This window comes from Curcuma longa, chromosome 3, assembly GCF_044706935.1.
Source record: "Curcuma longa cultivar G26 ecotype Majalengka, Jawa Barat chromosome 3, ITB_CL_G26_1.1, whole genome shotgun sequence".
Lineage (NCBI taxonomy): Eukaryota > Viridiplantae > Streptophyta > Magnoliopsida > Zingiberales > Zingiberaceae > Curcuma > Curcuma longa.
In genome coordinates this window covers 5,387,437-5,410,774 of record NC_133863.1, presented here as the reverse complement: position 1 = coordinate 5,410,774, position 23,338 = coordinate 5,387,437, and the positions used below count along the sequence as shown (strand labels likewise).

The 23,338-nt window shown below is 48.1% G+C and overlaps 1 protein-coding gene, 1 long non-coding RNA gene and 1 pseudogene across 3 annotated transcripts; all 3 read right to left on the bottom strand.

Moving 5' to 3' along the window:
• Positions 1-1,570: 1,570 nt before the first annotated feature.
• LOC141822837 (uncharacterized) lies at positions 1,571-2,398 on the bottom strand. 2 transcript variants are annotated; one of them, XR_012601367.1, is made up of 3 exons: positions 2,337-2,398; positions 2,148-2,277; positions 1,571-2,055 (listed from the first exon to the last, which is right to left on the bottom strand). It is a non-coding gene; the product is annotated as an uncharacterized LOC141822837 (long non-coding RNA). The 2 variants fall into 2 exon arrangements; XR_012601368.1 differs by having other exon boundaries at positions 2,148-2,271.
• A 13,794-nt stretch (positions 2,399-16,192) lies between these two features.
• Positions 16,193-17,307, bottom strand: LOC141825337 (basic leucine zipper 34-like; annotated as a pseudogene).
• A 1,685-nt stretch (positions 17,308-18,992) lies between these two features.
• On the bottom strand, positions 18,993-23,231 carry LOC141824689 (3-deoxy-manno-octulosonate cytidylyltransferase, mitochondrial-like). Its single transcript, XM_074712017.1, has 8 exons — positions 22,929-23,231; positions 21,821-21,866; positions 21,403-21,489; positions 21,207-21,331; positions 20,790-20,929; positions 20,664-20,715; positions 20,397-20,507; positions 18,993-19,559 (listed from the first exon to the last, which is right to left on the bottom strand). Exons 1-8 carry the CDS (start codon positions 23,157-23,159, stop codon positions 19,467-19,469), a joined length of 885 nt encoding a protein of 294 aa, XP_074568118.1. The 5' UTR covers positions 23,160-23,231; the 3' UTR covers positions 18,993-19,466.
• Between the last annotated feature and the right edge of the window lie 107 nt (positions 23,232-23,338).

Here is a 23,338-nt window from a genome sequence, read left to right as displayed (position 1 = left end):
CACTGCTTGAATTTTTATGTTTCTTAATTTCTCTGGGCTATTATTTAACGTAACCATGGGCACATTTTATCAGGTGAAAGGTTATATATATGAAATGACAATGCGTATTGAAGATGAGGATGAAAGAATTGCAAGTCTTGCCAAATTATTCTTTAATGAGTTGTCAAAGAAAGGTTCCATTCTGATGCTTTGTAAGTTAGCTGACAGAAAAACTGGTGATGCTTACTCTGAAACATGATGCTTACTCTGAACTTTATCTTGTCCATGCAGGAAGCAATCCAATATATAACCTACTTCCTGATATCCTCAGCAGTTTAAGCAATCAAAATATTAGTGAAGATGCATTTAACAACATAATGCAGTTTTTGGTTAATTCTATTAAGAAGGTAGTTTTTTACGAAGTGCTCATCTCCTGCATTCTATTTGTTTTGGCTTCTCATAATCGGTTTCTATCACTCTAGGACAAGCAAATGGAAGCACTTGTTGAAAAGCTGTGCAATAGGTTTAGTGGAGCTACAGGTATGTTTGATGAGATCCATATTTATCATGATCATTGGCATTCTTTTGTTAATATAAATTGAGTTTCCCTACGTGCTTGTTCAAAACTTTGTTCATTTGATTTCTTGCCTTTATTGAACATAATTGTTCTGAAAAATATCAGCAATAGTTGCAGGTAGATTCAGATAGCTCACTCTCGGAGAGATTCGAGAAGTACTGTGAAGAAGTTGAGTCAACAGCAGCTTGGGGAGGACAACTCGAGCTCGGTGCCCTTACACATTGTCTCAACAAGCATATCATCATATATTCCGGTTCTTTCCCAGATGTGGAGATGGGGAAAGAATACAAGTCTTAGAAGGGAAGTGGAGTCGGCAACACAAGCATAATGTTATCGTATCATCGACACGCTTACGGCCTCGGCGAGCACTACAATTCAGTGGTTCTGAACACAATGTGTTAACTTGGGCTTCCTTCTGTGCAAAGTACGTAATTATGATTGTTCTTGATGTACAAAGACCAACTTCGAGAGGTGATGTGATCTTGTGTGAGAGTAGTTTCCTCTAAGTAATATGGTGATTTTGAAGAAACAGGGTCATGCCATATGATCTGGGAATTGTGGTTTTCTTTTACAATATTCAGTGATGTGCATTGAGTAGTTCTTACTGTGGTTGGTTTTGGTATAAAAAATGTTCATCATCATCGAGCTGTGTTTGCTGATCATCACTAAACTGAGAGCTTTATGCCACAAATCACTTCTATGACGACTCTTCCTGCCAAGGAACATCTTACTGATATCCTTTCAGAGATCAAGTTGGACCGACATGCCGGTCGCAAGGAATCAGCAAGTAATTTTGAAATGATTTGGTCCAATCCACCCACTCTTATATCCACTAATCGATACCGTTTATAATCATCAAGATCGGTCAGGCCATTGGATATGTGAACAAATTCTGACCAAGTTGGCTTCTGGATGCAACCCATCAAGATTTGGTCGACATTTCAAGTGAAGAACTCAGTGACAACTGCACTGAGATAGCAAATACATACAACAAATTGTCAAATACTGCCAGTAGTTCATACTCATGCAGTTCTTCACAAATTGTCAAATACTCACAGTAGTTCATAGTCAATAAACGGAAAGCAAATACATACAACAAAGTACTGAGAAACAATGTGTTAACTTTCAGTGATGGCTTCAAAGGAAGCAACTCATCTCAAGACAGAATATGCAAAGAACTGAATGTTTGCTAACCACATTTAGCCCCTACTACTAGTACATATATCAAAAGCTTGCCTATTGACAGAATATTAACCCCTACTACTAATACAATGCAGAAGAGTAAAAACAGTCACTGCCCATGAAACCACAGTAGCCAGCACAAGAATATTTGATTTCCTCCTCTCAGCAGCTAGCTTTTTCTTTAGTTTCATGATCTTTCGTCTCGATTCTTCGTGTAATACATCTGATGCGATGGATGAATGAGATATATCACCTGTAATAGTGTCTGATTTTTCTTTCTTGTCGGCCCAGTTAAAGAATTTACAGCTATTCGAGGTCTGCAACGATCACAAACATAAACGTTACTAAGCAATTTGGTTGAAGAGCTAAAAATGGATTTCACTTTGGTGTGATGGAAGAAACAACTTACATTCCAGTTAGGGCACCTCCAAAATTTTCTCCCTGGATTTGCGTTGCTATTAGATGTGAGTAGAATCGGCTGGTCCCCACAATCACACCTCCATGAACTCCTGGACACCAACGAAGATGAAGATCTGCAACTGCAACTCGCCGATTAGTCCAAAAAATTCGGTGCAAAAGAAAAAAGTTTTAGACATACCTGGAAGCCATGAACTGCCCCACCGCTTCAGAGGGGATGCCCGTTTCAGAGGGGATGCGCCTATTAAAATAGTCACGACAATATATTAAGATTAGTACCAATACCAAGAAGCTTTAGAACAATTGAAATGCCTATTAAAATTCTTACAAATAGAATTAAGCAATCACATTTAGGACTCCCTGTTGAAACTGAACAACTAGTAAGAATAATTTGTGTATAAATTATATACGAGAACAAACTCATAAGAAGGATTTTTTCCAATCACAAATACTTCATTATACCATAAATTAAATGATGTATACTGCTAAATACCACAGACATAGCATTCAGTCAAACTAATGGGTATTCTTAGTGGTAATGCAGATAATAAAATATAACAGAAAGGAGCCATTTTTACATGACCAAAGCTGTTATCTACAGGAATTTGATAAGCATATCACTATCCCAAATGTTATCATAATGCCATCATCTACAGAAATTCTTATATATAGACAAAGATAGTGGGAAAAAAACCTTTGGTTTATAGCATACTTATACACATAGTTATCAAACCATCCCAAATCGGTCAGAGAGCCAAAAAAACAGAGAACAAGGCATGCCCAGTTTGAGCATGCACATAGGCCAGAAATATAGAAAAACTTGGGTGGGTTGAACCAGGTGACCTTGCTGATTCTGAATCTAGTGTGGCAATTCATGCTGATCCTTGTAATTTTTTATTTAACTTCTCAAGTGTCTAAACCAGAAAAAATATTCAGGATACCATTAAAGTTACTTCCAAGACTATCCAGAAGTCAATAAAACAAAAAATTCCTATTATCAACAACAAAATATTCATTAATATCTAAAAATATTTTTTTCATTTTAATCAAAAAATTGACTTAATGTGGTCATGGTAGACAATTACCTTGAAGAGCAAAATGAATAAAATTTTTAAAGTTTGGAAGATAAACTAATATACGAGAGGGAGCAGTGCCGGCGGCGCAAGGTAAAAGAGGGTTCTTTACCTTGATGAGCTGGCCCTTGGTGGCGCGAGTGCGGATGACAGTATCGCAGAACGAGAGGCCGGAGGAGGCGCCAGCTGGGGGGTCGAGGAGGAGAGAGAGGGAGAGGGCGCCGGCCGGTCGCGAGGGGAGAAGAGGTCGCGGTCAGCAGAGAGCAGTGCAGGGGAGCAGGGGAGAAGAGAGCAGGGGAGAAGACAGGGGAGGACGAAACGGTGGTTAGGGCTTGCTGTGTGCGGCGGCGAAGAGAAAGACGGAGGAGGGAGGTTTGCGGCGGCGAAGAGGGCGGCGCAGAGAAAGGAGGCGGAGGGGGCTGCGGCGGCGAAGAGAAAGGAGGCGGAGGCGGAGGCGGAGACGGAGGCGGAGGCGGAGGGGAGGGTTAGGGCTGCGGCGGCGAAGAGAAAGGAGGAGAGGCAGCGGCGGAGGGGAGGGTTGGGGCAGCGACGGCGAAGAGGAAGGAGGAGATCGCGGGTTAGGGTTCTGCGGAGAAGACATCGCGATGCGGGGTTTTTTTTCCTCCCGCTGGCCACGCGCACGCGAGGCGCCGCTGACGTGGCGTCCACGTCGGATGTCGCCCAGCATACGCCCACGAGATGTCACCCAGGAGAAACTTTCTGTATATATATATATATATATATATAATTGATCTGCTGAGTGACTCCTTCATGCACACCCGTGAGCACCGCCCCCGATCCACCATCGCTGTCGACGCTCTCGCCGCGCCGTCTGGCCACCGGTCGCCGGCCCGAGTGCGATCGACGCGTCGCTCGTCAGCACATCGGCCGACGTCGGATTCTGGTTGTGGTCGGAATCCAACACAATTTGGCTCGAACGCGGCCAGCAGTGGTACGTGTTCCCGTCAAGAACCTCTTCTGGGCAGAACGACACGTCCTCTGTAGTACTATGCGGGAGAACGGAGGAGACTGGCTGACGACCGCCGGAGACCTGCAACCACAGACACCGTGAGATGGACGGCCGGCGGGACCGGCGAGACCACTCCGATGCTTAAGTCAGAGGCCGCTGAAGAGAAAACAAGAGTGACAATAGTTAATGAACAGTGAGCACATACCTCGCCCCTCCGCAGGGGCTCGCCTTATATAAGGGTGAGTCGGTCCGTACCACGGACGAGGCAAGGTGGACCTTACCTTGAAGGTACTCTCCGTACCTGGGAGGAGTGCCGTCTTTAATGAGGAGGTACACCGTGGACAGTGTCGTACGCCGAGACGGCGCGTGGCCATGCCTGGCGGCGTGCTTGTCAGCTGGAGTGGTCAGTAGGACAGGAGAGGGAGTGGTCAGAGACAGAACGTACGATTCAGCCCCGACTCCTTGGATCGAGTCGGGCACGCTGTCCAGTCGGACTATCCGGGAGTCGGCTTGGCAGGACTATCTGTGACACATGCTGGTGAGCTCCGACTTCTCAGGACTGGTCGGGTACACTACTCACCCGGATTATCCGGGAGTCGGCTCTGTAGGGTTACTCGTATACTCGGCGGATGACCCGGGCTATCGGGCTGGGGTGTAGACTTCTCGGGCGGTTACTCCGGGACCCGGATCCGGGCCCCAATGTTCCAGCCGACTGCCGCCGGATGATTGACTCGACTCGGCCGTGTCTCTCGGTCGGATCCGGACCCGTATCTTCACGCCCGTAACACTAGCCTCCCCACTAGTCTAGTCGAAGGAGACATGTGTTCGACTGACTAGACCGAGTCCGAGTCGAGTTGCGCCGGTTGATATCCCTACAGCAGGCCACCATTGCGAAGCTGCCACGTGTCGGGGGGACATTGGATGATTCGGCCGGCGCGCACGTGATCGGCATGGTGCGGGTTACTGCGGCGGGGTGTCCGATGGGACAACCGAATCGTCGCCATAATTGCACCGTATCCCGCCTCGGTAACGTGCATCATCGGACGGTCGCCAAGAGATCCCGCCTTTTTTCGTCTATCTGATCGGACGGCTGAGCTTCTCTAGGGTTTAGTATAAGTAGGGGAGGGCTTGGCGCACAGCGCCTCCCTTGCCGTCTTTATCTTCTTCTCTGCTTCCTCTCCGGTTCTCTTCTCGTCGCCGCCTCCTTCCCTTCTTGCATCAAGTAAGCCTTCTTCTCTCGCTGAGTCCCTTTTCCTTTCCTTAGTAGCGTCCCTCTAGGTCTTCTCCGGTTGGTAGCGATGGTTTCTGAGGGTTCTGTGCCGTCAATGGACGTGCCATCCGCGAGTGTTCCGTCGGCGGACACACCGTCTACGAGTGTCCCAGCCCCGGGACCTTGGTACGAGTCCCGAGTCAGCACCTTCACCGAGAGATCCCGCTCGAAGATTCGTCTGAAATACGAAATCCCGAGTGAGTATAGGATAGAGGTCCCCGAGAGTCACCATCGTCTCCACGCTCCCCCACCCGGTTGCGTCACCTTCTTCCAGGGTCAGCTAGAGGGGGGACTCCGATTCCCGATTCCGGCCTTCTTCCAGGAAGTAGCCGAGTACTTCCAGCTTCCCCTGAATCAACTTGCCCCAAACTCCTTCCGACTCCTCTGTGGAGTCGTCTTAGTCTTCCGGATGTACGGTATTCCCTTAGACCCCGCAGTTTTCCATTTTTTCTTTTACCCGAAGAAGATGCAGAAGGAGGGCGTGTTCTTCTTCAACTCGAGACCGGGTCTTCCTTTCCTAACTGCGTGTCCGTCTTCCAACAAGGGTTGGCATCCACAATTCTTCTACATTTCCCCCCCGAGTCCGTTCGAGTTCCCGACTGAGTGGCAGGACGAGCTTCCGGCCTTGCCCGTCTTGAAGAATTACAAGAAAAACAAAGTCTACATAGATGCTTTTGAAGTGCTGAAGGGCCTTCAATTTGACGTCACCAAGCTAGTCGGGGAAGAGGGGCTTCTCTTCCGGGCCGGCTTGAGTCCCATCGCTGCCGAGCTCCCGGCAACACTCGGTAAGTTGTTTATTTACTCGGACTTCTGTAATGACTAACTTAGCTTTCTTCTTCTTTTTTGGCAGACGACGTTTGGATGGATGCTTCAACGAACAAGTGCCTGAAGTGGACTCGGGCGCACCTGGAGGCGCTGGTCACGCCCAAGAAATCGGCCACCGTAGAGGCAGCTGGGACTTCTGCTGCCCCCGAGCCCGAGTTAGTGGAGCCGCTGGCGACGGTGGTGCCCGAAGGGGAGGGCCGTCTTCCCGCATCTGCTGAGCCCGAGACCGCCACTCGGGAAGAAGAGCCGGTGATTGCGGAGCCGAGGGACGTGCCTCCTTCGGCCAGCAAAGGCAAAGAGACAGCGGAGGGGGAGGGTCGATCAAAGAAGCCCTCCTCTTCCCACAAGAAGAAGCATCGCCGCTCCCGCTCGCCCGACCGCGAAGGGAAGCGTTCGAAGAAGTCCAGCCCGATTCGCCGCGAGGAGAAGCGGCTCAAAAAGTCCAAGGCGTCCAAGGGGCATCTTCCTGCCTCGAGTGCTGCGGGCGCGAGTGTGTCCGACCGGGGCCAGGAGACCACTTCACTGGTACCGCCGGCTCCGACTGAAGCTGCGACCGTGGAGTCGGGCGCCGTGGGGGCGCCGACTACTTCTGCTGGAGCGGTACCGCCTCAGTCCGAGCTGGTTCCGACAACCGAAGCCGCCGGGACGACTATGGCTTCCCAGGCCGAGGGGCCGACCGAGGGAGGTGTACCCCCGACTGGAGGATCTTCCTCGAGAGCTGCAATGCCGACCAGCTCGGGGTCGGCAGGCTCGGGGCTCCGACGCCCTTCGACGGCCGGAGCCGACTTCTACACGCTGCCTCTGACTCGAGTGGCCGCCGATGAGCCCTTCGACCCGGCAGAGGTGCAGGATCTGATGACCCGGGTCCGAGCGATCCGGAACACTGACTCCTTCCGGGGGATCAATACCTCCGAGCTGAGCTACCGGGGGAATTTCCACATTTTGCGGGTGAGTGTCTCTTCTTTCCCTTAGCTTGTCGTTTTCTTGTGTCCTTTCGTCGCTAACTGACTTACTTATGCAGATATGGGTGGAGCATATGGAGATGCACACCCGTTTCCTTTACCTGAATCGCGAGGTCAAGGTGATTGACCAGCAGCTGCAAGCCATAAAGGCTCAGGGTGCCGCTCGCGAGCAGGCATTAGCGGAGGCGAAGGCAGCCGCGACCAAGAGTGGTGAAGAGGCCGCCCAATACCGAGCCGAATTGCTGAAGGCTCAGGAGAAGGCTGAGGCCTTTGAGCAGGAGACTGCCTCGGCTCGGGCTAAAGAGCAAGAGGACCTGAGGCAGACCCGAGAGCAGCTGGTTCAAAGAGGCAAGGAGTTGTCTCGGGCTCTCGAGGACTCGGCCACCTGGAAGAAGCGGGCGGAGGACTTGGCCGTGGAGAAGAAAGTTGTAGAGGACGAGTTCGCCGCCTACAAGGAGAAAGAGCCCGAGCGGGTAAAGGCAGCCCAAGAAGCTTGGCTGTCGTCTCGGGAATATTTTGACCAATATCAGGAGAAGACTGCCCGGATGTTGGAGTACGGCTATGACGGGGCGCTGAATCAAGTGTACGAAGCTGGCCTGTTTCCAGAAGGAACCTCGCTGGATTTCCTGGACATCGACAAAGTATGGGCGGCGCTGCCGGAAGAGGCTAGGAGGGGCCGCTAGGCTATGTACTTCCCACTCGGGGCTTTTTATACTTCTCTTTTTGTACTTCTCTTTCCTTTTGAAGTTGAATGAAAGCCTCTGCCGCATTGTCCTTTGCCGAGTATTCGTGTTGAATTTTGAACTTGACATTTTTGAAGTACTAAGCCAATCCCGACTGCGTCTGAGTCGAAGGAGCAGGTCCGAGATCCGATTGCTCGATCCCGACTATGTCCGAGTCGGGAGAGTTAGGACCCTTAGAAGGGCAATTGCTGAAGGAGCAGGTCCGAGACCTGATTGCTCGATCCCGACTATGTCCGAGTCGGGAGAGTTAGGACCCTTAGAAGGGCAATTGCTGAAGGAGCAGGTCCGAGACCTGATTGCTCGATCCCGACTATGTCCGAGTCGGGAGAGTTAGGACCCTGAGAAGGGCAATTGCTGAAGGAGCAGGTCCGAGACCTGATTGCTCGATCCCGACTATGTCCGAGTCGGGAGAGTTAGGACCCTTAGAAGGGCAATTGCTGAAGGAGCAGGTCCGAGACCTGATTGCTCGATCCCGACTATGTCCGAGTCGGGAGAGTTAGGACCCTGAGAAGGGCAATTGCTGAAGGAGCAGGTCCGAGACCTGATTGCTCGATCCCGACTATGTCCGAGTCGGGAGAGTTAGGACCCTGAGAAGGGCAATTGCTGAAGGAGCAGGTCCGAGACCTGATTGCTCGATCCCGACTATGTCCGAGTCGGGAGAGTTAGGAACCTTGAGAAGTTGAGTGACGCCTGAAAAAGTCATTTCATTATCAGCTTTGACTACAGCCAAGGATACAGGCGATCATGAGGAGGAAAAACTTCCGCTTAGTGGCTAAGTCCGGTAAGGTTGAAGGTGAGTGGAGCTCCAAGGTCGCACCAACTCTTTTCCGGCCGAGTCCACAAGGTAGTACGCGCCTGAGCTGGTCTTCTTGACTACTCGATAGGGGCCTTCCCAGGGGGGTTCAAGCTTGCCGACGACATCTCCTACGGGCTTGACCTTCTTCCAAACTAAGTCTCCCACTTGAAAGGCTCGAGGGATGACTCGCCGATTGTAAGTACTGCACATGCGCTGTCGGTAAGCGGTCAACCGAGCGGCTGCTTGGTCTCGGGTCTCGGATATGAGATCCAGCTCCATGAGTCGCTTGCCGTCGTTGTCGGCGTCGTAGTGCTGCCGGCGGTCCGACTCGACTCCTACCTCCATGGGAACTACGGCTTCCCCCCCATACACTAAGTGGAACGGGGTAAGCCCAGTGCTTTCTTTCGGAGTGGTGCGGTATGCCCAAAGGACACAAGGTAGCTCTTCCACCCAACTGCCGCCTTCGTGGTCCAGCTTAGTCTTCAGTCCTCGCACTATTTCCCGATTGACGACTTCGGTCTGGCCGTTGCTTTGCGGATAAGCCACCGAAGTGAAGGCTTGCTGGATGCCGAGTCCTTTGCACCATTCCTGGATCTTTCTGCCTTGAAACTGCCGCCCGTTGTCCGAGACAAGCCGATGCGGGATGCCGTAGCGGCACACGATGTTCTTCCACAGGAATTTGAGCACCGCCTCCTCAGTGATTCGGGCCAAGGCTTCAGCTTCCACCCACTTCGAGAAGTAGTCGACTGCCACTAACAAGAACTTCTTCCGTTGAGGTCCGGTCGGGAAGGGCCCGACTATATCCATCCCCCATTGGTCGAATGGGCACGAAGTGGTGGCCGTCTTCAATTGCTGCGTTGGTTGTCTCTGGAACGGCTGGTACTTTTGGCAGTGGAGGCAAGTGGATACCAACTTCGCCGCGTCCGCCTGGAGAGTCGGCCAGAAGTAACCGGCTAGGAGGACCTTCCGGGCCAGGGATCGTCCTCCCGCATGATTACCGCAACATCCCTGGTGGGCCTCCTTTAATACATACTCGGCGTCTTCGGGACCGAGACACTTGAGTAATGGCCGAGAGAAGGCTCGGCGATACAATTGCTCTCCTATCAGCGTGAATCGGGTGGCGCGTCTTTTGAGGAGGCGGGCTTGCTCGGGATCGCCAGGAACTTCACCGGTTTGGAGGAAAGTGAGTATCGGCTTCCTCCAGTCGTCCGGGTCGGTCGTCTTGGGGGGCTGATCTATCTGAGCTATCCAAGCCACTTGCGTGATCGGCTTCTCTTCCGTCCATTCGGTAACGGAGCTCGCCAACTTGGCTAGCTCGTCAGCCTTGCTGTTCTCGCCTCGGGGGATCTTGCTGAGAGTAACCTCCTTGAACTCCATCTTCAATTTTGCAAAGCCCTCCGCGTAGCGACGGAGCCGCTCATTCTTGATCTCGTAGTTCCCCTCGACTTGCTGGGACACCAACTGGGAATCCGAAAAGAGTTGCACTCGGGTAGCTCCGACTCTTCTGGCTGCCTGCAGGCCCATGAGAACTGCCTCGTACTCGGCCTCGTTGTTTGAGGCCCTGAAACCCAACCGTACGGCCAGCCGTATTTCTTCCCCTTGTGGAGAGACCAAGACCACCCCCACTCCACTTCCTTGCTTGTTGGCAGCACCATCGACATATGCTTTCCATTCTTCTTCGGCTTCGCCTTGGTGTGCTTCCGCTAGGAAATCCGCCAACGCCTGCGCTTTGATGGCCACGCGAGGCTGGTAATGAATGTCGTATTGGCTGAGCTCCATCGTCCATTTCGCCAGGCGTCCCGAGAACTCGGGTTGAGTAAGCACTTTTCCCAAGTTGCTGTTGGTCAAGACCGTCACCGGGTGAGAGAGGAAGTAAGGCCGAAGCCGCCGAGTCGACAAGACTACCGTCCAGGCCAGCTTTTCCAAGCTGGTATATCGGGTCTCGGCGTCCTTCAACAGCCGACTGAAGAAATATACCGGTTGCTGGCCCTGCTCCTCCTCCTTTACCAGAACCGAGCTGACTGCCGAGTCAGTGGTAGAAAGGTACATCAGGAGCGGTTCACCCGGGAGCGCCTTTGCCAGTCGGGGAAGTTGGGTTAAGTAAGTCTTCAACTCTTCCAGGGCCCGGTCGCAGTCGGCATTCCACTGAAACTTCTGAGCCTTTCGGAGAACCTTGAAAAAGGGTAGGCTTCGCCCCGCCGAGTGAGAGATGAACCGAGACAAAGCCATGATTCGCCCGACCAGCTTCTGAGCTTCTCTTAGGTTTCGGGGAGGGGCCATCTGAGCTAAGGCTTGTAATTTTTCTGGATTGGCTTCAATTCCTCTCTCGGTGACTATGTAACCGAGAAACTTCCCGGCTCGAACACCGAAGAGACACTTAGCCGGGTTCAGTTTGAGCCCGTATTGCCTCAAGGTGCTGCAGGTTTCCTCGATGTCAGCTATAAGAGAATCTGCCCGAGCCGACTTGATCAGAATGTCGTCGACGTAGACTTCAATGTTTCTTCCTTGTTGTTGTTGGAATACCCGATCCATCAAGCGTTGGTAAGTGGCCCCCGCGTTCTTTAACCCGAATGGCATAACAGTGTAACAGAAAGTGCCGTCGGCTGTTATAAAGCTAACTTTGTCCTGGTCGGTTACATCAAGCGGGATTTGGTGATAGCCTTGATAGGCATCCAACATACATATATATTCAAAACCTGCCGTGGAATCCACTAACTGGTCTATGCGGGGCAGGGGGTAGCAGTCTTTGGGGCACGCCTTGTTGAGATCCCGGAAGTCGACGCACACCCGCCATTTGTTGTTCGGCTTCGGGACGAGCACCACATTGGACAGCCAGGTCGGGAAGTGCACTTCCTTGATATGTCCCGCCTTCAGGAGCTTCTGCACTTCTTCTCGGATGACTCGGTTCTGCTCGGGCCCGAAGTGCCTCCTCTTCTGCTTCACGGGCCGGCTGTCGGGCAGGACGTTGAGTCGGTGCACCGCGATGGAGGGAGGGACGCCCGTGAGATCTTCAGTACTCCAGGCGAAAACATCTTGGTTCCGGAGAAGGCAGGCTCCGAGACTCTCCTTCAGTTCGGGCGGCAGGTCTGCTGCTATCTGGACTACGGTGTCGGCACGGTCGGGGCAAACCTGCAAGGCTTCCTTTTCTTCGGGGCGTGTCTCGGGAGGAGCTTCTTGTACTGCGTGGACCCCGTCGCCTTGTGTCTTTCGGTTCTTCCGGGCCTCCGTCCGAACCATATCAACGTAGCACCTTCGGGAGGCCAACTGATCTCCCCTGGCTTCCCCGACTTGATCACCCACCGGGAATTTCATCTTCTGGTGATATGTGGAGACCACTGCCGAGAAGGCGCTGAGAGTTGGCCTTCCCAAGATAACATTGTAAACGGACGGCGCGTCTACTATGGTGAATGGAACGCGCCGAGTCCTCTTCAATGGCTCTTCTCCCAGCGAGATAGCGAGGGTGATCTGTCCGAGTGGCCGCACTTCGTTCCCCGTGAACCCGAACAGGGAAGTAGTCATCGGCGACAGGTCGGCCTTGTCGATCTGCATCTGCGCAAAAGCCTTCAGAAAAATGATATTTACCGAGCTGCCCGTGTCGACGAAGACTCGGGCGACGTTATAGTTGGCGATGGTGGCGTGCACGACCAAGGCATCGTCGTGCGGCGTCTCCACGCCTTCCAAATCTTGAGGGCCGAATCCGAGGATCGGTCCTTCTTCTCGCGGCCCTTGGCCGACGCTGCAGACCTCCAGCTGCCTACTGTGGGCTTTTCGGGCTCGGTGGGAGTCGCCATCAGTTGCTCCTCCGGTGATCATAAGAATGTTTCCTCGGGTGGCATTATTCTGGTTGTGGCCGGGAGAGTCTTCACGGTGGTGGGGCCTCGGCTCTCGGGGAGCTTCCCCTCGGGGAGCCTGTTCCCCCCGCCTCGGCGATCGGTCTCGGTGGTGCGTAGGCCGAGGGGAAGGAGGTCGTGGTCTGGAACCAGCTCGCCCAGCGGCGGGTCTTCCTTGTCTCGGGTTGGGAGACTTCTGCGTCCGCTGGTCGGCGGCCAGGCGCAGCTCTCGGGCGTACTGGTGGCATTCATTGGTGTCGTGGCTTTTCGATTGATGATAGGCGCAGAACTTAGGCGCCCATCTGGAGGTGCCGGCAGGGGGGCTGGGCTGATTAGCCACCTCATGGATGGTCCGCTGGTTATGCTTGGTCGGCGTTTCGGTCCAAGTCGGACCTGTGTAACAGCTGAGGCGCCGACTTTCTCTCGGCTCGGGGAGCCGGGGGGGCATTCCGATGGGAGGCACTGCCATGGCCGGGTTCGGCCTCTCGGCGCCGTGCCGACTGAGCTTCTTCCACGTGGATGTACTTGTCAGCGCGGCTGAGCAGCACGTCGAAGTTCTCGGGAGGTCTTTTAATTATTGACCGGAAGAAGTCCCCTTCGGTCAAGCCTTGGGAGAAGGCGTTTACCAGGACGTCCGAAGAGGCGGCGGGCACCTCTTGCGCTACTTGGTTGAATCGGTGTACGAATTCCTTCAGGGATTCCCGGGTCTTCTGCTTGGTGGCGAAAAGGTCCACTATAGTTTTGCGGTACGTCTTGCTGGTGGCAAAGTGCCGCAAGAAAGCGCCTTTGAAGTCGGCGAAGGACCGGATGGAGGATTGTGGCAACCGATTGAACCACCTCAGTGCGGATCCAGCCAAAGTGGTCAAGAAGACTCGACACTTGATGGCATCCGTGTATCGGTGCAGCAGAGCGGCGTTCTCGAACCGGCCCAAGTGATCCTCGGGATCGGTGTTCCCTGTGTAGTCGGAGAACTGTGGCATTCTGAAATGCCGGGGCACTTCCTCCTCGAGGATTCGGCGTATGAAGGGCGAACTCTCTAGACTCCTCCCCTCGCCCGTCTCCAGTCCTTTCCCCCGGATGGGGTCTCGGCTTGGTGTCTGCTCTGCCGCCGATTCCACGGAAGCCTCGTAGTCGTCAGCTTCCCCTTGGGGTCTCCGGGAGGGAGCTCTCGGGCCTTCGGGCGGATCTCGCTGCTGTCTAGCAGCAGCTGGAGGGAGCTCCTCGATCCGAGTATGCACTCGCGAAGGCTGAGCAGTGGCTTCGTGCTGGCTCCGAGTGACGGCGAAAACCGCCGTCGCTATCCTCCGATCCAGTTCCTCTTGCGTGATGGTGATGAGCTGAGGCTGTGGCGGTTCACCCATAAGTGCGTCTTGATTCGGGACTTGTTGTGTTCCCACAGACGGCGCCAAAATATGTTCCCGTCAAGAACCTCTTCTGGGCGCACACGACACTTCCTCAGGGGCACTGTGCGGGAGAACGGAGGAGACTGGCTGACGATCGCCGAAGACCTGCAACCACAGACACCGTGAGATGGACGGCCGGCGGGACCGGCGAGACCACTCCGATGCTTAAGTCAGAGGCGGCTGAAGAGAAAACAAGAGTGGCAATAGTGAGAAACAGTGAGCACATACCTCGCCCCTCCGCAGGGGCTCGCCTTATATAAGGGTGAGTCGGTCCGTACCACGGACGAGGCAAGGTGGACCTTACCTTGAAGGTACTCTCCGTACCTGGGAGGAGTGCCGTCTTTAATGAGGAGGTACACCGTGGACAGTGTCGTACGCCGAGACGGCGCGTGGCCATGCCTGGCGGCGTGCTTGTCAGCTGGAGTGGTCAGTAGGACAGGAGAGGGAGTGGTCAGAGACAGAACGTACGATTCAGCCCCGACTCCTTGGATCGAGTCGGGCACGCTGTCCAGTCGGACTATCCGGGAGTCGGCTTGGCAGGACTATCTGTGACACATGCTGGTGAGCTCCGACTTCTCAGGACTGGTCGGGTACACTACTCACCCGGATTATCCGGGAGTCGGCTCTGTAGGGTTACTCGTATACTCGGCGGATGACCCGGGCTATCGGGCTGGGGTGTAGACTTCTCGGGCGGTTACTCCGGGACCCGGATCCGGGCCCCAATGTTCCAGCCGACTGCCGCCGGATGATTGACTCGACTCGGCCGTGTCTCTCGGTCGGATCCGGACCCGTATCTTCACGCCCGTAACATATATATATATATATATATATATATCTGCGTGGCCAAGTGCAATCTTGTAGATTGCCCATCTCTCTGTGGAAGATGCAGAGCCTGGGGGGATCTTGGCTATGGTTGACCTTTGGGCTTCTTGGTAGTTGACAATTTTATCTCATTTGCCAGCATTTTAATCCGTGATATATTCTAATACATTCTAAGACATTATTATTATCGTTGTCACTGAAACTGAATCAACTGGCAGTTAAAGACAGGGGAACAATAAATCTAATGATATATATATGGGCTTTAAATTTAGCTGGATCTGAGCCAACTTGATTTGTGGGCGACGTTCGGACCCTTTTAAATCGCATGAAAGCCCAAACAATCCTAGCTCTTATTATCTAGGCAATCGTTAGGAATTGAATTAGCAAAATTAATGTTTCTAATGCATGCATTAATTGATTGCAGCTGGTTAATCTGGAAATTAAATTTGCAGTTTATGACTACTAATCAGACGTATATGAAGACGTACCACTGACTGATCGACTTAGAATATAATTAATGTCGTTGGTTTATTGTCAGCACATGCACAGCATGTTAATAAGCATGGCTTTGGTGCACATCAAACTGCTTCTTTCTGAAGAGTGCCTTTACAAAGAGTACGCACTGGTTCACTAAAAAAGACTGCAGCACTGTGAAATTCCTGTCCTAGCTAGGAACATGTGCAGAAAGAAACATAGTAAAACCACAGCAGTCATCCAAGTAGATGTTTCAGTATTAATTTATGCTTGCAGAGTTATCAGATTATTAGGGTTAAACGTAAAAAAATAAATTAACGTATAGAAACAGCTCAATCATATATAGGAGCTGAGAAGATATATCCATATATAAATCCACATGCACATCAGGTGATGGTACCACTTCTGTACAGTAACTTCACATGCACAGATTTGTTGGAATCTCACAGCTAGTGCTTATCACATGCAGCCTATCAAGACGAAGGAAGAGCTCCTCGAATCTTCTTTATATATGAGTTATCGTTTTGTTAATTATACGTACCACTTTCTGATAGTTTTTTATAAGTCGTAGTATCGTTGGGGGGAGTTCTACTTTTTACTGAACATTTTATCACTGACAGATCAAGCTTATATATGCAAGTCTCGAATCCTTTTTTCTTTTATAATTAATATGGCATGGAAGATTAGTGTTTGGAGTTGGATCTTTCATGTTATAATCTAAATCAATCCATGCATCGACACTGTTAAAATGTACACCAAATGATCTATTACAAACAAACCTTTCTACATGATCCTTCCCCCTCTGAGACCATTTGTGTGCTAATCTCTCGAATTCGCACCCACAAAAGTGGAACAGATCTCCGATTGTTTCAGCTGGTGGCCAATTCCTTTTCTGCGCTGGCGACGGTTGGCTCGGCAGTTGGCGGCGGCGGCGGCGGCGGCGGCGGCGGCGGCATCGGCGTTAGATTCTGTTTGATAGACTTGTCGCAGTCTCTCGATCTCCATCTTCAATGCTTCTTGATGAGCTGATTGTCCCATTTAGTCGCATCAATCACATCATAATAATCATCCGTTCCGAGAAATCGTCAATTAGGTACCTATTTCTACCCAAAGTAATTAAGCAGTACGTAGCTCACCGTCCTTAAAGATCTTGTCCTGTGCCAAGGCGGCGATGCGTTGCTTGAGATGGCTGTTGCCGAGCGTCAGCAGCGAGCGCTGCTGATCCAAGAACGCGACTCGTGGAGACAATGCCGACACTTCCGTCTTCGATTGATCATCGATCGTGTTCCCAATTGATTAATTAGTAACTGTCGATCGATGTGGAAAACCATACATTGATCGGATAAAAATATCTACCTGCAACGTCGTCACGCTGCGCTCGAGCTCGGAGATGTATTGGAGTTTCCTCACCCGCGACCTCTGCGCCGACTGACGGTTCGCCAGGATCCTGTTCCACGAATTTGATCCCGATTAATTGCAAAAATTCAGAACGAATTTAACATGAACGCGAAACTCCATGTTAAATTTGCTAAAATTCGTACCTTTTGACCCTCCTGGGATCCACAATTGCGGTGTCTGTCCTGGAGGAGGGTTCCGCTGGGCAGGCGCTTTGCGCCTCCTCCGCCTCGTTCGCAATCAGCTTTTGTAAGGCGGTCTTGTCGTCGTCGTCCCCGTTGGCGCTGTTGTGGTCAGAGGGCGCGGAGGAGGAAGGGGCGGGCGCGACGACGTCGTCGGAGAAGATGGACAGGAGCTGGTCGGCGTCGAACTCGGAGGCGGGCTCGTCGAGGAAGGCGAGGGAGTCGCTGACGGAGCGGCGGTGGTAGCTGCGCCTGGCGGCTGAGAGATGGAGGAACTCGTCGACCCAGGAGGGCTGAGGCGGCGCCTCGGTCGCAGAGGGGAGGAGGAAGGCCGCCGGCGGCGGCCAGCTGCAGTTGGGATTGGGAATCATGGAGGAAGGGGGGATCTTGGGAGGGAGCTGTGCCATTGCGCCGGCGGCACTCCCTCCTCGATATACTATTCCCTGTCTGTGTGATCGTATATATCTTTAATTAGGAAGGGGGCGAAAGAACGAGCAGTGGTGGCGGCGGTGGAGGAGAATGGACATGCAGATGCATTCCACAATATCATGCGTCCATCTAGCTATATCAGCATGGCGATCTGTGGATGATGGATTGACTGATCAGGTGATGACATGTGGGCAGAAAGAGGATCTCGTTCCGTTTCACTTGGAAGAGAGAGAGAGAGAGAGAGAGAGAGAGAGAGTCATGATGGGTCACATGTGATATTCACTGTAGCAGAGGAGATAAATAGAGAAGGGAGGGAGGAGCCGGAATTGCAGGAGGAGGAGGAGGACGACGAGGAGGATATTAAAATATATATATAAAATAAAGGAAGGAACCGGAAACCACGTGCTGATGTGACCGTACCTACTGCAGTATCTAGGTTTGCAAATTGCAACCAAATCGATAGTTTTTCACTTTACTCTTTGAATTTGTTCATTTTTCCAAATGAGCCCTAAAGTTTCAAACTTATTCCTTTTTAAAAGGTAATATCTCAAATAAAACGAATAGGGGACGACTAGGTTAGAGGGAGATTTCTTTTTATATATATATAAATTGTCTTTTAAATTTATATGATAGATAAATTTAAATAAAAATTAAAGTAATCAAGTAAAATTCCAACATCTCGATTATAAAAAATAAATTAAAGATAATTCCGTTGTGCTCCTTCTGATGAGTCTGATGAGAGCGTCTAATATTTGTGGCAAATAGTGTTAAATAATATTATATTTATTCATATTTATATTTTTAATTTATATTTTATAAAATAATTAAACTTTTGTGTATTAAAAGCGCATGATGGCCGCCAGACGATTGCTGTTTAATGATAAGGAGTTAAAGAGGGTGAATCGAATGAAAGGGCATTCCATTTTTAGTACAACGTGTCTTTTGAATATTAAGTGCACCTTTTAAAATTTATTTTTTTTATTAATAAAATGGTGTTAATCATGCGCGTTCAAACTTTAAGGGGATTTTTGATAATTTAAACCCCTAGAGGTATTTTTTAAAATTTGATAACCATGAGGTGAAATGAAAATTCCAACTAAATAATGATGACAATTATTTTAAATAAAAACCCCTTTAAATGTCGTTTGAAGGATAACTTTTTGGCTAGAATAGAAAAAATTTACAAGTTTGAAATATTTTGTATCCGTTAATTTAGTTATATTGTCAAATGGATTCACTAAACCTCTAGATAAATATCCTCCATTCCTAAGAAGTGTATATCAATTAGGTTTTGATATTTAAATGCGAGATAATTGTATTGGTTCTCATCTAATCTCCTTCATAATGATTTTAATTTTTCTTCCTTCTCCCTTTCTTAATTATAGGCGAATGTGTACCAACTCTAGTTGACTATAAATTAAAATATGATTAAATTTATTATTATTTTTTATTTCTATCATAAGAAATAAGCACTATAGAATGAATGTGCATGTAGTAGTAATTTCTAAGACACTTGTAACAAGAGAAGCTTCATGAATCGATCTAATTAAACTATTGTTCAAGTCGATTCAAACTTTAATCACGTTATTTGGCAATCATGTATTATGTAGATTATCATGATCTCTGTTTATGTAGAATAAGTGTAGGGTGAGCTGTCAGAGAATTGAAGTAGATACATACATATAATTGCATGAATAAAACAATACAAAGACGTACGTAGAAGGAAAGGAAGCATGTGCTTTGGTGTGCTTGTATTGGACTTGAATCATGCCTTCCCATGTGCATTTATGCGTATTAAATCTTCTGACTTGATTAAATAACAATAATTATAATAATAAAGACTGTTTCTGGGAGCATATTGTTCACAGTGACCCTGAGATTGAAGAATCAGAGCACTGTTGAGGTCTGGTTTAGCACATTATAAATTACTATCTCACTATGTTGTTCTTGTCTTTCAAGAAAACAAATAAGGTAAAATTTAGAAAGGTAAATGAACTGAATGGATATAAGAGAAGAAATACGGAAAAAATAGAAGAAAAATTGCATAAGAACCTCTTGGTGCAAGTAGTGTTCGATCATGCAGTGTGATGAGACAGGTTAATTGCCAGGTATATGGATCTCGCATTTCATTTCAGTGTTACTGGATGTTCCTTTCTCGCATCAATGCTTCTATTTTTTGAATATCTTCAGGGGTGTCTACACCATGAGCATCATGATCTACCTTAATTACCTACAATAAAGCAATAGGAGTTTAGGAAATGGAGAACCTACTTTCTCAATAGATGGAAAGAGGACAAATGCCAAAAAAAAAACAGTATGTTTATCACAGAAGGTAGTGATGCTCATCAAAACATAACTAAATGCAATGGTTCGTGATGACGATGTCGTCCATCTAACAAGGAGAGGCACTCAAATAGGGTCTCCAGGAAACTCAGTTTCTTGGAAAACTATGAACCAAATTTCTTTTTCAGTTTCAAAATGACCAAATTAATGATGCTTATTCCCGATGTTCATAAGTTTCTCCTTCCTTTCAATGAGCATGTACTGAAAACAAAATCTATAGCTGTTCAAGTCTTAGAATGCTGATTTTCAAGTTCAAAGATCTGTAGTCTGGATCATGTGATGATCTGAGCACAGTCCTTTCCGTAATTCCATCGGCTCCTTTTCACATAAGATATGTGAAACATGTATTCCCTTTCAAAGACTAGAATATATAATTACTGAAATATAGGTTTGCAAAGCACATAACTTTTGAGCAATTTTTTTTTGAAAAAGTAGGTAGGAGGGTTTTCATCTGTCTAACTTGATCGAAAATGGAAGCAAGAATTTGCAATGAATCCTACAAGCTAAAGCTATTGCAAAAGAGTTTAACCTAGACTTCTGTAACTTTAAGGTACTACAACACGTAACAATGGGTGGACTGATTAGCCTAAACTCCGTCATGTGAACCAACATAACTTGAGTTTTTTTTTAAAAAAAAAAGAAAAGAAAGAAAGAAATAATTACTAACATTACCAAATTTTTGCCAAAATAATCCCTCTTTCATATAAAATATATTTTAATTTACCTTCATCTTGTACCCATTTTCAAGCACTTTAAGTTGCTCAAGGTCCTCTTCCCGTTGTAGAAGAGTAGGTGGCATCTGTGGATAGATCTTCAAGAATTTTGAATCAAAACTCTGGTTAAACAGACAAAGATTCAAATGAGCATAAGAGCGGGAGGATCAGCATATTAACCACAACAACTATATAAAAGGACCAAGAAATAGCAAAAGAGAACTATACAAAATAGATAGTAGAGGAAAGCAAGCATCTACAAGAGTGAATATATAGACCTGAATGCCCAAGTGTAGTAGATATGGAAATTGTGAATTAACTTTTCCTGACCTGGATTTTACATTATGAATACATCAAAAAGTAAGCCAAGGTATTGTGTTATAATAACAATACAAAAAACTTACTTGTTGAATGGGATCAACCCCCTGGAAAAGTAGATTGCGTATCCATGATTATCAACCACACATTTTACCCTGTTAGGGTCAAGACTATCTTCAGGTTTTAAGGACGTGACAGCAGTGCTGAAAACAGCATCAGGAGCATTCTGAAACATCAAGCATTCTCCAAAATAAGGAAAAAGGAAACCACAATGGATCATTTGTAAAATGCATAATCAGTGGGAGTGTATGACAGAAAGTTATAACAAAGAAGACATGCATACAAGCTTATTGTCTTGTATAAAAATGACCCTTTCTACCTTTGACAGCAGGTTTTATTAGCACAAAATCTGAGTATTGTGGCTAACCTATGAAGTATGCACTATGTTCTCCATAATTTTAAATGAATCATGGCATGTTGTTAAAGTTAAATTTGCTACCCACCTGCAATGCTTTAACAATGCCATCTATTATCTCAGGTTCAATAAGAGGCTCGTCACCCTGGATATTGACAACTATGTCATAGTCCTTCCCAAGTTTCTGGACTGCTTCACTGCAGCGTTCTGTCCCTACAGATCATCAATTTCACATATCAAATTCAGAACCCAGGGTTGAAAATGAACAAAGAAACCTCTTCTACCATTCCTGCACTCTACCGATGTCATTACAACATCAGCTCCAAATCCTCTACAACATTCTGCAATCTTCACATCATCTGTAGCCACAACTGCAAAATAAACAAATTAAGAAAAAGAAAGAGAAGTAAATCCTATAGGTATTGTAACTCAAATCCAAATAAAGCACACATTGGAAATTGTATAATCTCAGGAAATTAGGAAAGTTGGTCGACATGATTAGAGTCAACAGTTAACAACTTTAAGCAGTTATACTTGTCTCCTTTTTTTTCTCAACTTCATTACATATTAGAAATTCTAGAAATTGAAATAGAAAGCAGGTTGTAAGAGTGTCTAATATGTTGATCCTGAGTACAAATCAACTTCTGTTTTCTTTGAGAAAGGAAAATTTCCACATTAAAATTATTATCTCAGCACACTTACCAACATTTTCAAGAGTTGAAGCCAGTTTTGCTCTCTCCCAAGTTCTCTGTCCAAGCAATCAAACACGCAACTGTGTTAACTTGCAGAATGAGTTACATGACCATGCACGGACAAAAACTAGAAACAAAAGGTAAAAATTGGAGGTAGGTAGTAGTACAACTCTCGTCATAACATACAAGTCCATTTCTATGAGGGGTGGCGTAGTTGTGCGCATAACAAAAATCCACCAGAAAGTGTGCGAGGGAAAAGAGCTAATCTAAAAAGGATCAAACAGTTTTTAAATAGCAGCTTCAAGTTCTTTGATGGTTCTTACTGATACTCCTCACGCTAGCCTATAACTCAGTTTAATCACTTTTTGCCATCAAACTTTGATTTAGCTAAGTTAAACGCTTTTCCAATCTTGAATCACTCAGGGAATTCAACTTGTTCAGGTTCTCATGCAAAACACAAACCTGAGGTTGTTAGCCTGTACAGAGAATCAAAATTGAAGAGTGTTTTCAGAAAGACATAGACAGAGACGCACTCGGATTAATCAAACAAAAGCTGGTAATAGTGCAGTTACATAGAGATACTGTTATCATTAGAGATCTCATCCGTTTTACCATGTTGAATTTCAGAATCAGGTGCTATTTAAAGTACATAACAACAAACAAACAATTAATCTTGAGTAGCATAATCATTCAACTTCCCAATTATAAAAAAAAAAGTGACTTAATTCTCAAAATTTAGAAAAGGCCGAACATTTAGAAAATTGTTCAGGTAGCACCATCTTCAGATCGAAGTTAACCCTAGACTACCGACAGAGTAATGGGAGCCATACTCCTATTTGTCTGCAGCAAGCTAGATTCGAGACTTGTCGAATACGAGACAGATTGGATGCGAAATGGAACACCTAACCCTTCCATAGATACCGTCAATGGACTGGCGCATCATGTTAAATGGCAGGAACAACCTTTCTATGCCCATTAACATGTAAAGAACGCATCTTGGACGAGAATTTCTTCAAAAATGAATGCAACATCAGAGAACGCGAAGTACATATCCGAAAAGACAAAAATTAGCAGCATTGACCAGGAAGTCGAAAAAGATGAAACCAGGTATACGGGACCTGGATCATGGGCTTGCCAAGGATTTGAGCAAGCGGTTTTCCCTGAAATCGGGAGGAGTCGAATCGGGCAGGGATGATTCCGATCACCCGGCTCCGGAATATGCTGGACCGGCGGCGGAGGTAGAAGTGGGCACCAACTGCCGCTACTATCGCTGCCCCGAGAACAGCCGCATGGGCAACCCAGATCCTGGATCCCGACGACGATTGTGAGGAATTAGCGCAGATCGCCATGGAAGAGCTCGAGTGATGCAGATGGAAAGATCGGGAGAGTGTGCAGCGGTCAGTCGACGGGATCTCTTGCGACGTCTCTGTTCGACGAATTGCTTAAACGTAGATTTTATTATATAAACAGTAAATTTCGTATTTGTATGGCCCTTGTTCGTTTCACCATGGGCTGGGTTGGGCCATGG

What these genes read in the sequence shown, in the direction of transcription:
- LOC141824689 (XM_074712017.1), bottom strand. Translation starts at nt 23,159, where the DNA reads ATGGCGATCTGCGCTAATTCCTCACAATCGTCGTCGGGATCCAGGATC. An exon ending in GCATTGTTAAAGCATTGCAG is followed by an intron (nt 20,930 to 21,206) that starts GTGGGTAGCAAA and finishes TTGATGTTTCAG; the next exon opens with AATGCTCCTGATGCTGTTTT. An exon ending in TACTACACTTGGGCATTCAG is followed by an intron (nt 20,508 to 20,663) that starts GTCTATATATTC and finishes CTGTTTAACCAG; the next exon opens with AGTTTTGATTCAAAATTCTT.